Source organism: Colias philodice, chromosome 16 (assembly GCF_061535455.1).
Source record: "Colias philodice isolate Cphi_HAF_F1 chromosome 16, ilColPhil1 Martin Lab GWU primary, whole genome shotgun sequence".
Lineage (NCBI taxonomy): Eukaryota > Metazoa > Arthropoda > Insecta > Lepidoptera > Pieridae > Colias > Colias philodice.
The window spans coordinates 3,837,903-3,850,283 of record NC_143101.1 but is presented as its reverse complement, the minus strand read 5'-3'; the positions used below and the strand labels follow the sequence as shown (position 1 = coordinate 3,850,283).

The window sequence follows — 12,381 nt, the reverse complement described above, 5'->3', positions numbered from 1 at the left end:
TGAAATTCGATAACTCATAAATTGGCTTGTCGTCGCTACAATACTAATGGAGGTCATCAGAATAACACAAGAGGTATGGAAATACTTGATTTTGACCGCAGGTGAAACCGTGTGGCACAGCTATTAATATTAATAAACAACGTCCTCCATCACGTCTGTCAAGCGTCTGTCTGATAACGATAAAATATTATATAAAACTCAAGCAAATGATAAAAAACGTGTAAACTTAATTTATAAATGTTAGCTGACTCTCAAAATTACTGTAATAACTACTTTTCATGTATGTGATTTGATTCTTTTAATTTACTAGATACGGTTATATGCAAAATATATTTATTAACGTACCTTCACAAATGTAAATATCAAATATTAACTTTGTTTTGTATTTGTTAACTGTCAGATGTCATGGGCTTGTCAAATGTCATAATCAAAGTCATTTCGGGTATTGCCAGTTACAATTTTCGGTTAAGTTTTTGTTTAGAATTTATTGATATACCTTTTGTCGATATGTATAAACTTTTATATTGTTTTATGTAATTTATTAGTTTTTGACTTGTTTTTTAAGCTGTTTAATGTCACCTACTAAATATTGTGCTTAATTGTGATACTTTTACTGTTGCGGTGGGTACAGGGTAATCAAGCGTACCTTTAATTTACAAATTTAAGTTATATATATATATATATATATATATATATATATATATATATATATATATATATATATATTTTTTATATAAATAAATTTTTATATAAATATTTATTATACTATATTTATTTATATTATATTATTAGATGTCAGATGTTAGTGTGAATTTTGATATCAATGCCGATTTATTAACCGATTCGTCGCTCTGCAGCGAGGATAGTTTTCATAGTGCCATTCCTCCTCCTCTCGATTTTTCCCTTTCCTCCTTTTTTAATGATGTCCCTAAAAATTTCAATGCCATCCATATTAATGCACAAAGTATTCCGGCACATTTTCCTGACATGCTCTCATCGTTTACGTCAAGAAATATCCATGCCATCCTTGTTTCAGAATCCTGGCTCAAACCATGTCATCCATCAGCTGCTTATTCTATTCCTGGCTTTCACCTCATACGCAACGATCGTGTTGGGAAGGGTGGTGGAGGCGTGGCGATCTACCTCCGATCTCATATCCCGTTTAAATTAATTTGCTCCTCCCCTCAACCTCCTCCTTCCAATTCAACCGAACATCTCCTCATTGAAGTATACTTGCCACATTCCAAAATCCTCCTTGGCGTTTTTTACAGTCCTTCTCTCTCCATTGATTTCTTTTCCTCTTTTGAAACCCTCCTTGATAACCTGTCTCCACAATATGAGCATTTAATTTTGATGGGAGATTTTAACACATGCTTGCTTAGAGGTGACAGCCGTGCTAATAAGCTGCTTTCCATCCTCAACTCCCACAACCTCCACACCCTTACCTTAAATCCTACTCACTACTTTCCTGGCTGTAATCCCTCACTTTTAGATCTGATGATTGTCTCCTTACCCAACCTCATATCCAAGCATGGGCAGTGTTCTGCCGATGCTTTTTCCTTCCATGACCTTATTTACCTTTCATACAAGCTCCGATCACCTAAATTCAAACCCTCCACTGTTTTGCTTCGTAATTTTTTGGGGATGGACAGAGATCTACTCCGGTCTGATGCGAAAAATATCTGTTGGCGTGAGGTCTACGAGGCAGAGCTCATTGATGCGAAAGTGTCCTTATTTAACAAGCTGCTTGTAGATTTATACGACAGACACGCGCCATTACGACCAGTTAAAAAGAAGCACACACCGGCACCTTGGCTTTCACCTGAGCTAAAAAGCCTATCGTTGAAAAGGAATCGTGCTAAATCCAAACTTAAAACGGCTCAAACGGACGAAGCGCGGGCAAAGTACAAACGAATACGTAATCGCTGCAATGTATTGTGCAGAGACGCTCAACGTCGTCATATCCACAAGTCTCTTGAGAACGGTGATTCAGTTTCTAACTGGAAATTCTTGAAAAGTTTAGGCGCTGGTAAAGTGACTCATAACTCTCCTCACAATATCGACATTGAACAGCTAAATGGGCACTTTACATCGTCTCCTTCTCTTGAAACCAGTAAGAAAAACCGTACTCTTGCCAACCTCTCCTCGCTCCCTACTCCTGACTATCCTGCTTTCCTTTTCAGCCTTGTTACCGAACGGAATGTTGGTAAAGCGATATTGTCAATATCATCAAACGCAGTTGGCTGTGACCTTGTTAGCCGTAATATGATCATTCCTATCCTTGACCTCATTGTACCCATTATCACTCACATATTCAATACCTCCATTTCCACTAGCGTCTTTCCAAGTGTTTGGAGAGATGCACAAGTTATTCCATTGCCTAAAAAATCTAATCCTAATTCCTTTTCTGATTACCGTCCCATCTCTATATTACCTTTCCTCTCCAAAGTCCTTGAACGTCTTCTTCATAACCAACTCACCTCTTTCCTTAATACACACAATATCCTTAGTGATTTCCAATCTGGTTTCCGTCCTGGTCATAGTACGACTACAGCTCTTATCAAGGTTACTGACGACATTCGTGCTGGTATTGACAATAAGCAGCTCACAGTACTGACTCTGCTGGATTTCAGCAATGCCTTTACCACCGTTGACTTCGACATACTGTTGGGTTTGCTGCGTTTAATTAACATATCTCCTTCGGTAACTGACTGGTTTCGTTCCTACCTTACCGGTCGGAGGCAGCGTATCATGATAGGTTCTAAACACTCGTCTTGGCGCGCAGTCTCTGCTGGTGTTCCGCAAGGCGGTGTCCTGTCTCCTCTCCTCTTCTCCATTTTTATCAATTCCTTATGTTCCCGATTGACGGCTCTGTACCATATGTATGCAGACGATTTACAGATTTACACCCAGTCTTCTATCAATGACTTACCTAAGGCAATAGATTTTTGTAATATTGAATTAGCTTCTATACTTAGTTGGTGCGATGATTTTGGACTTAAACTAAATCCTTCTAAAAGCAATGTCATCATAATCGGTAGTCCTTATCTTATTTCTGAAATCGACTGGGGTATTTTGCCTAGCGTCAAAATCGGTGGCGTAGTCTTGCCTTACCAAAAGGTAGTCAAAAACTTAGGTGTTCTGTTTGATCAAACGTTGTCCTGGTCTAATCATATCCAGGAATTGAGCCGTAGGATTTATGCCGCTTCCGCTACGCTCCGAAGACTCCGTAACTTTTTGCCCATTCCCACTAAAATTATGCTAGCACAATCCCTTCTACTCCCTATTCTTGACTACGCTGATGCATGCTTTCCTGATTTATCAGTAGAGCTAACTGATAAACTTGAGCGACTCCAAAATTTTTGTATTAGATTTATTTTCGGCCTTCGAAAATACGATCACGTTTCTATTTACAGAAAAAAGCTCAAGTGGCTCCCCATCCGTTTTCGCCGGAATCTTCATTTGTTGCAATTACTGTTCCGTATCCTTTTTGATCCTTCTACTCCTATTTATCTCAAAAACAATTTTTCCTTCCTGCACAATGAAAACTATACTCTTCGCTCGGCTGATAGACTCATCTTGAGTGTTCCAGTTCGACGTACTCACTTCTTCGCTAAATCATTTGTTGCCATTGCTGTCAATCTTTGGAATTCTTTGCCACTACCTATTAGACAAGCTAAAAATGTATCTTCTTTTAAAAACCTTTTGCGACGACACTTTCTCACCACTGCTTTCAACTCGGCACATTAACTATGTTTTTACATATATGTATTTATACACAGATATGTATGTATTTATAGTATTTTATATTTTGTTATATGTAGTATGTATGTATTTAATAATATTATATAGTATCATGTATATATATATATATATAAATCATAGTCATATAAGTATATGTGTAATTTGTATGATGTATATATTAATTATGTATAATATAATTGTGTATATTCGAGTGCAGTATATTTATCCTATCTGTATCTTTATTTATATATCTATATATGTATCTTTATTTATATATCTATCCGTAAATCTATTTTAATTATTAATTTTTTTTTTTTTTTGCTTTTTTTTTTATCCTTGCTTTTTTTCTACCACCTACCATTGTCATTTCAGTAAGCTTGTTACCTTTTGCCCAGGTTGCCTGGAAGAGATCACTTCTAAGTGATAAGGCCGCCTAATAAACTATACTGTTTTTTTTTGTTTTGTATACTTATATTAGAAATAAGTTTTATATGTATAGTTTTATTGAAGAGTAATAAATAAAATAAATAAAATAAATATAGGATGATAATTTTTCAAATTAATTTACTTATCAGCAGATGAAGTTAGTGTTAACACTGCTTTTTTTTGTGTGGTGTTTCTCAATGTAAGCCAGAAGGGCTTCTACATTTTAACGCGGACGCGTGGGTGAACTGAAGGTTCACCCTGGTAGCGACATGCGCAAGGGCGTCCCCCCTTGACGGGGATCTCGAACCTCGGCTTGGGCTGTCGCTTGAGTGGAGGAGGCCGGAAGGGCCCTAGTCGGACGAGTAACACTGTGCGTTCAGACTCACTCTTACCAGTGCGTATCTAAACTGCAAATGATAAAGTCATCCTTTTCGAACTTTTTTTCTTTTATTAGCGACCGAGTAACCGACTCCTTTCGACTTGATCTTCACCCACTTTAAACCGACGGATTTCGTTCAAATTTTGTACAGTTATCAAGGACCGGTGACAATACAATACTTTCATAAATTATTTATCTTATTATCCTGATAAGGATCGCCAGGATTAGCTGAAAAAATATGTTTGTATGTAACCAATTCTCCTTTCGATTCGATTTTGACACACTTTACAACAACGGATTGAATTAAAATTTTGAATACTAATCAAACCCGGTAACAATACAATAATAAATAATTTCAATAACTTATCTTATTATCCTGATAAGGATGGCCAGAATTAAATATTTCTTTACGTAAACTAACCGATTTCTTTACACACGGTTTCAACCCATTTTAAACAGTCAGTTTTATCTATTAAATTAAATCGGTTACTTATATCTATTGAAATTAAAATAAACAAAATCCGTATTGTTTAATTCCTAGAGTGATAATTATTTTTTACTTTTTAATGATATCTAATCTTGAAAGTGTGTTTTTTAGTTTTTTAAACTATATTTTTTTGAGAGTTCGTTTCTCAATAGTTTTTAATTTGAATCATGACCATTGTTCAAAGATGCACTAGTTAATAAATAAAACGAAACATATTATTAAATTGATTTATTACTTAATTATACTATGCGAAAAACACTAGTTATGCAAAATGAGAACAATCAAGCAAATTATACAAACAGCACATTAAAAAAATAACCTGTTGAACTATTTCATGAAGTCGGTAACTTTAAATCTAGGGCGAATTGGAAATATCCATGTTGTCTGGAGAATTCTTTTCATTTCCCAATTCAGGGGACGCGTTTTCAACAATGGAAGAATTTTTTTCCTCAATAACCGTGGGAAGGCTCGGAGTTATATCGCGCGACTTTCTGTCGTGCGGCGTCTTCGAGTCTCTGATGGACCGGCTTTTCGATCTGCGGCTTCTCGACCGCGAACGTTTCCTTTCTCTTGACCTGGTTCTTTTTCTATCTCTAGATCTGGAGCGCTTCCTGTCTCTCGATCTAGATCTTTTCCTGTCCCTGGACCGAGTCCGTTTGCGCGATCTCGACCTCTTTCTTTCTCTAGAGCGAGACCTTTTTCGGTCTTTAGAGCGTGATCTCCTTCTAGACCTGGATCGCTTCCTTCTAGATTTGGATCTGGACCGTCGTTTGGAGCGCGATCGATCGCGTTTCCTGTCCCTATCCCTTTCCTTGGTACGGGATCGTTCCCTCTTCTTTGAGGGCGACCTCTCTTTCACTTCTTTTTCCTTTTCTTTCTCCGGTTCTACCTTTTCTTTCTCTTCGGTTGGTGATGATGCTTTAGATTTAGTGTCGGAGCTCACTCCGTTAGTCTCAGATTCGACAATTTCAACTTTGGGTTCTTGTTCTTTCTCCTCTTTGGGTGGCGATTTGGGTTTTTCACTTTTTTCTTTGTCTTTATCAGAGTCTTTCTTATCTTTACGATCACGGTCACGGTCGCGATCGCGGTCACGGTCACGGGATTTATCACGCTTAGATCTCGAAGTGCGATGTCGTGATCTAGATCTTGAACGTCTAGAACTGCGGTGGCGAGAGCGAGACCTGTAAAGATGGAAAATTTAACATTATTATCGAGGAAATTAAATTAATTGAATACATTAATTTGACTAGACTTCTTAAGGATACTTAGATACATAAACATTAAAATAATATGTAGAAACATTAACATTTAACATAATAATTTAATGGTTAAAAACAGGTTTTTAAATTTGTTTCAGAGTCCTGTTTCATTAATTAAATATTTCAATTGAGCATTTTATTTAATTTATTATATACTATACTAGCAATGCCCTGCGGTTTCACCCGCATAGATAGCGATATCGTGACAGTGAAAAGTCTACTATAGGTTGGACTATAGGTTTAATTTTTAATCACATGAAAATCACCTTCACCCCGTCCCGCACTACGCCTGCTCATTGTATTAAACAGTATACCTACTATTTTCTGTAGATTGACACTTTTAAAAATTCGTTATATCTTTTGAATGGAATATCCAATTTTTTAAATTTAAAAAGTATTTTGCTGGTATTGAAACAGTCTATAATATAACATCATTTAATGGGATAAGGATTAATATATGTGTATGGATAACATGGTTTGATTACTGACGGCACTTCTATTTACTTTGAAAACGTAAAAAAGTTGTTGTAGTAACATAACTACTGAAGATGGACATATGGTATCGCGGACTTTCTTGTAGATATTGATCCATTCTAATTTCTATAATACCGTAGAACATTTTTTTGTTCTATCTTCAATAGATTCCGCAGCGCAAGCGATGACAGCATTTTTATTAAGGAATTTTTTACACCTTGGGTTACATTATTGCATTTTTGGTAAGGATCTCTATTTTTTTTGAAAATGCAATATAGCCTATGTTGCTCAGTGAAGATGCAGCTTTCTAATGGTGAAAGAATTTTTGAAATCGGTCTAGTAGTTTATGCGTGAAAACCATACATACATACATACATACTTACATAATTACAAACTTTTCCTCTTTATAATATTAGTATAGACTAGTGGTCCGCCCCGGCTTCGCTTGTGGTACATATTTCGCAATAAAAGGTAGCCTATGTCTTTTCTCGGGTATCAAAATATCTCCATACCAAATTTCATGCAAAATGGTTCAGTAGTTTAGGCATGATTGAGTAACAGACAGACAGACAGAGTTACTTTCGCATTTATAATATTAATATGGATTATTATAATAAAAGCTTAAAATTAGCTAAGTGTACCAAATAACCAATAACACAATATAACATTACCTGGTACGATGTCGGTTCCTCGATCTAGACCGTCTGGAGCGATGTCTGGAGCGGGATCGTGAGCGCTTGGCGCGGTGCCGCGAGCGGGAGCGGCGTCTCGAACGAGAGCGGGAACGAGTCCTGACACAAACTTGTACATTACTTAACAATCCCACACAATTACTGGAATTCCTACTGGTACAAGAAACCTTCTATTTTACTTGACAATCCCACACAATTACTAGAATTCCTACTGGTACAAGAAACCTTCTATTTTACTTGACAATCCCACACAATTACTACAATTCCTACTGGTACAAGAAACCTTCTATTTTACTTGACAATCCTACTATTAGTAACGCGAAAGTTTGAAAGAATGTATGGATGTTTGTTACTCTTTCAAACAAAAACAGCTCAGATCTGTAAAATTTGTCACATATGCTACTTTTTTAGCTGGGTGCTACGTGGGTGAAGCTACTGCAACTAGTTATTTTTTTTATCCTTGCAGCTTTGTTTGCTTCTAAATGGACTTTTTGTCATTTTTGGAACATTTTTAATTGATGTTCTGTTTTTTCTGGTTGTAATGAATGCCTCAATACATAGACTTTTTACAAAATAATTTTTCAAGTCGAGCCAGTAGTTCTTGAGATTAGCGTGTTCAACAAATCAAATAAATAGTTATCAGCTTTATTATTTAGGATAGATATAGAACAACATTATGAGAGGATTCTTGCAGCACTAGATTAGCCTGTGTAAGAAAAATAAGGTGAGAACTTAGATTATAGTTGAGAAAAAAATCTGTAAGAATTAGGTTATTTTTATTAAATCGATGAGGAAACGCCGCATCTTGGTCCCCTAAAGGTGATATTACTGCTATTGCTATTTGCTATATAATAATAATATGTTGTAATTTTTTTGTTAATAGAGGTTAGTAATAATTAAAATAACAATTTTAAATGAAGTTTAAAATTTCTTGAATTAGATAAGAGCCATTAATAAAATTGTGTATTTCCAAGTTTACTGAAGTTTAGTCTTTGACTAACTATCTTATCACTGGTAATTAATTAGAAAAGTATATTTCATTAACAATAAGAGAGTTTAATAAATTAGATGTGCTTTTGTTTAAATTGTTTTCTTTTGTTATTTTAATGTAAATATTGGCTATTCTATTCTGAATATAAAGTTATTGAAACTTTTTAGCCATATTAGTTTAGAGCACAATTTTCAAGTCCAAGTCAAGTCAGTTTTGAGAAGACAATGTTTGTTTAGCAAACATTATAAACAAGATATTTTTGTTATTATCATAGTTAGTCTGATTAACTTAATTTATTCTTTAAGTTTATATTCATCATCAACGCATTTAATGGCTGGTGAAAATAAAACATAGCTATTAAAATGGACCCCATTACACTATATATCTAATGCAAATGAATAAAGACAGCAACTGACTTGCAATAATGGTACAATTTGCAATCAGACAAGTTACAATCGCACAATCTATGAAACATGACAGCTTTATTACATGAAAACTTGTCTCATTGCTGTTGAGGAGAGGATTATTATAATAAATTGTTAAATAATTGTAGACATTACCTCTACGCAGTACATTCGAGTATAAACGGAGCACGATTGAGCTGACTAATCAACGCACGGAAACGCTGCATCATATAGCTACTCTGCAATGTAACAAGATCGCCACAAACACATTACATATGTTGCAAGTCAGTCGCTACCTTTACTGATTAGTTAATAAACAACTGCCTATTACATATTCGCTTCTTTACTTGCAGTGGGGTTGGATAGGTGCATTATAGATAACGCAGGATCTCAAATGATAACAGAATCAAATCTTAATGTTTATACCAAGCTTGTGATAATGTTTTTTGAAATGCGCTCTTAATATGTGCTTGTATGTACATATATTTAACATGAATGTTTATATATGATTATTCTTAATTACACAGTGCACAACTTGATTCTGTTAACAAACATAGTATTAAGAAAATGATGGGATATTAAATACAAAATGGAGTACCTCCGTTTGTCCTTAGATAACAGTCCAATTACTGGGTCAATTGCTGCAGAGATTAAGTTCTGTGCCTCTTTCACTCGGCACATTGCTTCTTCAATCTCACGCTGGGCGGCCTCATTACTCTTTGTTTGAGGTTTGCAAATTGCCTGGGTCGCATGATGTACCTGAAAATTATAATAAAATAAACATTATCCATAATAACATTATATTAGACCTGTGACGATTACAGATTTCATAGTAAATTCTAGGAATGTTATAAAATTTTACCTTTATAGTTTGTCCCTCAACTGTGGTGTCATTTAACTGTAAAGCTTTCAACACACTCTCTTGTTCGGTCATTTCAACCAATGCATACTTTAGTTTATCAGCATCTCGTTCACAAAAGCGTAAGTAGGCTACCTCCCCAGCCTGACAGAAATGATCGACCAACTGCTGATGAGTCAGATCACCCACATTGATTACTAGTAACGTTCTTCGAATCTCCTCTATCTTGCGTGAATCATATGCAGCTGGGATGGGAGGGTAAGGTGGCAAACCAGCTGCCGTCATTTTAGGATCATATGTTTGTATGACTTGATTCGGCGGCATGCCCTCCAGAGAATTAACGACGTGAGCTGGCAGACGCGGCTCCACCGAGTTTAAACCTGGCACTAAAGTTCCATTACTGGACATTTCTAGCGCTTTATGCTCATCTGGAATTTCGCCAGATTGCATAGGTATGACGATTAAAGCACGATCTATGAACACTGTGTTCGTCATGTGCTGGGCGACGTTCACCGTCGCCGCATCGTAGTACTTCACGTAACAGATTCGGGACTGCACCGGGCACGACACGTCTCTTATCGTCGGATACAATCGAATGTCATCAATCTTCCCCAAGTAACCAAACAGCGTTTGCATTTGGTCTTTGGTAGCTTGGGGAGCAATATTGGTGACTTGTATCACCCGTGTACTGCTGGAAACCATTTTTGAAGACTTACACATGGAGGCGACTCATATAGTACAGTTTTTTGATGAAGAGTATCCTTGGCGTTGGTGTAATTTATGCTACATGATGAATAATGACTATTTATTATTCATTATTACTTTTGATAATATAGAACTTTCTTGAAAATAAGGCAAGGAAATTCGCAACACACGCTGAACAGCAAAAAGTGACAACTGACAGATGTCAAGAGGTGACGCCGAAATCACGCGTCGTGTGAACTTTGACAAACACAGTATATAGAACACACCATTAACATGAAATACTACAGATAAACAACTCATAATGTTCTCAATCTACAAAAATTTGCATTAGCTGTAGCAAACTTCTATTGATATCCTCTGCGTCATTTCATAAAAAAGGCGGGATTTGTAAATAAGTACTCTGCACTAAATAAATTGGGCGTTCAAGAAAACATTTCATAAATTATTCGCATAATAATGGCTATTCCAGATAAATTAACGGATTTGAAATTTAAACTAAATTCAGGTTTACTAAAATTTTGACAAAAACAGTGTATCAATTAAATGATTATGATAAACTAGTTTTCAAAGGAAAACCCGCATAGTTCCTGTTCCCGTGGGATTTCCGGGATAAAACCTATCCTATGTGTTAATCCAAGTTACCCTCTATATGTGTGCTAAATTTCATTGTAATCGGTTCAGTAGTTTTTACGTGAAAGAGTAACAAACATCCATACATCCATACTTACAAACTTTCGCCTTTATAATAGTATTAAGATTAAGATATATTTAAATTATTTCAGCCGCAAAACAAAAATTAAAGAAGGAACGAATTTTACATTCACTCCGAAGTCAAGAAAGCAGTTTTACTGAAGAAATATCGCTTATAAAAGAAGAAAATGAGTCTTTCATGCAACAAATTAATGTAATACGTGCATTTGCAAAAAATAAACTTTGTTATTAGCTCCGCGAGCGCCAATCTCGAACTTCATCGGAGATGAAATTATTTGTTATACAAACCTTACCACCTTATCTATTTTTATAATCTTACAATTCTCTTCTTAATAGGAACTCACCTCTCAGATATCACAAATGAAATCTCAAATAATAATGATAGATGTTTGTAGAGCATCTGAGGAATCCAAAATAAATGTACTTGAATCAAATTTGAAAGTTTATAAAAACGAGTATGATGAACTGTATAAAAAAGGTGGGTTTTATTTTTTCAGGGGCTATCTAACATCGAAAGAATTTTTCAAATCGGACCAGTATTTCCTGAGATTAGCGCGTTCAAACAAACAAACAAACTCTTCAGCTTTATAATATTAGTATTAGTATAGATAAATTAAAACTTCCAGTGCACCTTGAAAAAAATAATTGTAGATAATCCAAATCCAAACTTGAATATATTTATACTAAACTAAACATCAGATCAGAATAATATAATAGGTACTGACATTATTTATTTATTTAAATAAAGGTACTGACATTAATAATATACCTACTTAACTTTGTAGAACGCGATTTAGTAGATCAGCAAAACATACAACTAAAACAAAAAGAAGCCGAGGAAGAAGAGATAGAGAAAGTAAAATTAACGAAAATTCTAGAAAGGAATGAACAGCAAGCGAAGGAAGCAGAGGCTATTGAACAGGAATGTGAAGCTATTGAGCGGGAGTGTAGTGTTTTGACGGTAATTATTAAAAAAAAACACATCTGGACTATATTTTCTGTTATAAAACCTAGTTAGGAATCTGCTACCTACCTATACCTTCGAAGTAATAACAAATGTTTAAAATTTTCAGAAGAGAAACAAAGCGATAATGTTAAAATTAAGAAAAAAACTTATCGAAACCGAAGATATAAGGCGCGAACTCACGAAGAAAAAGGAAAATACAAATGAAATTCAAAATTAACAATGTCTTTAATTCTATTAGAGAAATGTTATGAAAATAAATAACTATTATATATACTTTACGGTT

General features: G+C 35.2%; 2 protein-coding genes across 2 annotated transcripts; one reads left to right on the top strand and one right to left on the bottom strand.

The window, feature by feature from the left end:
- Positions 1 to 5,249: 5,249 nt before the first annotated feature.
- Srp54 (splicing regulatory protein 54) lies at positions 5,250 to 10,632 on the bottom strand. Its single transcript, XM_089704565.1, has 4 exons — positions 9,719 to 10,632; positions 9,455 to 9,615; positions 7,441 to 7,560; positions 5,250 to 6,217 (listed from the first exon to the last, which is right to left on the bottom strand). Exons 1-4 carry the CDS (start codon positions 10,433 to 10,435, stop codon positions 5,392 to 5,394), a joined length of 1,824 nt encoding a protein of 607 aa, XP_089560691.1. The 5' UTR covers positions 10,436 to 10,632; the 3' UTR covers positions 5,250 to 5,391.
- Positions 10,633 to 10,876: 244 nt separating this feature from the next.
- On the top strand, positions 10,877 to 12,315 carry LOC149481567 (uncharacterized). Its single transcript, XM_089705298.1, has 5 exons — positions 10,877 to 10,925; positions 11,203 to 11,324; positions 11,468 to 11,609; positions 11,917 to 12,092; positions 12,205 to 12,315. The coding sequence occupies exons 1-5, from the start codon at positions 10,877 to 10,879 to the stop codon at positions 12,313 to 12,315; spliced, it is 600 nt and encodes a 199-aa protein (XP_089561424.1).
- Positions 12,316 to 12,381: the final 66 nt, after the last annotated feature.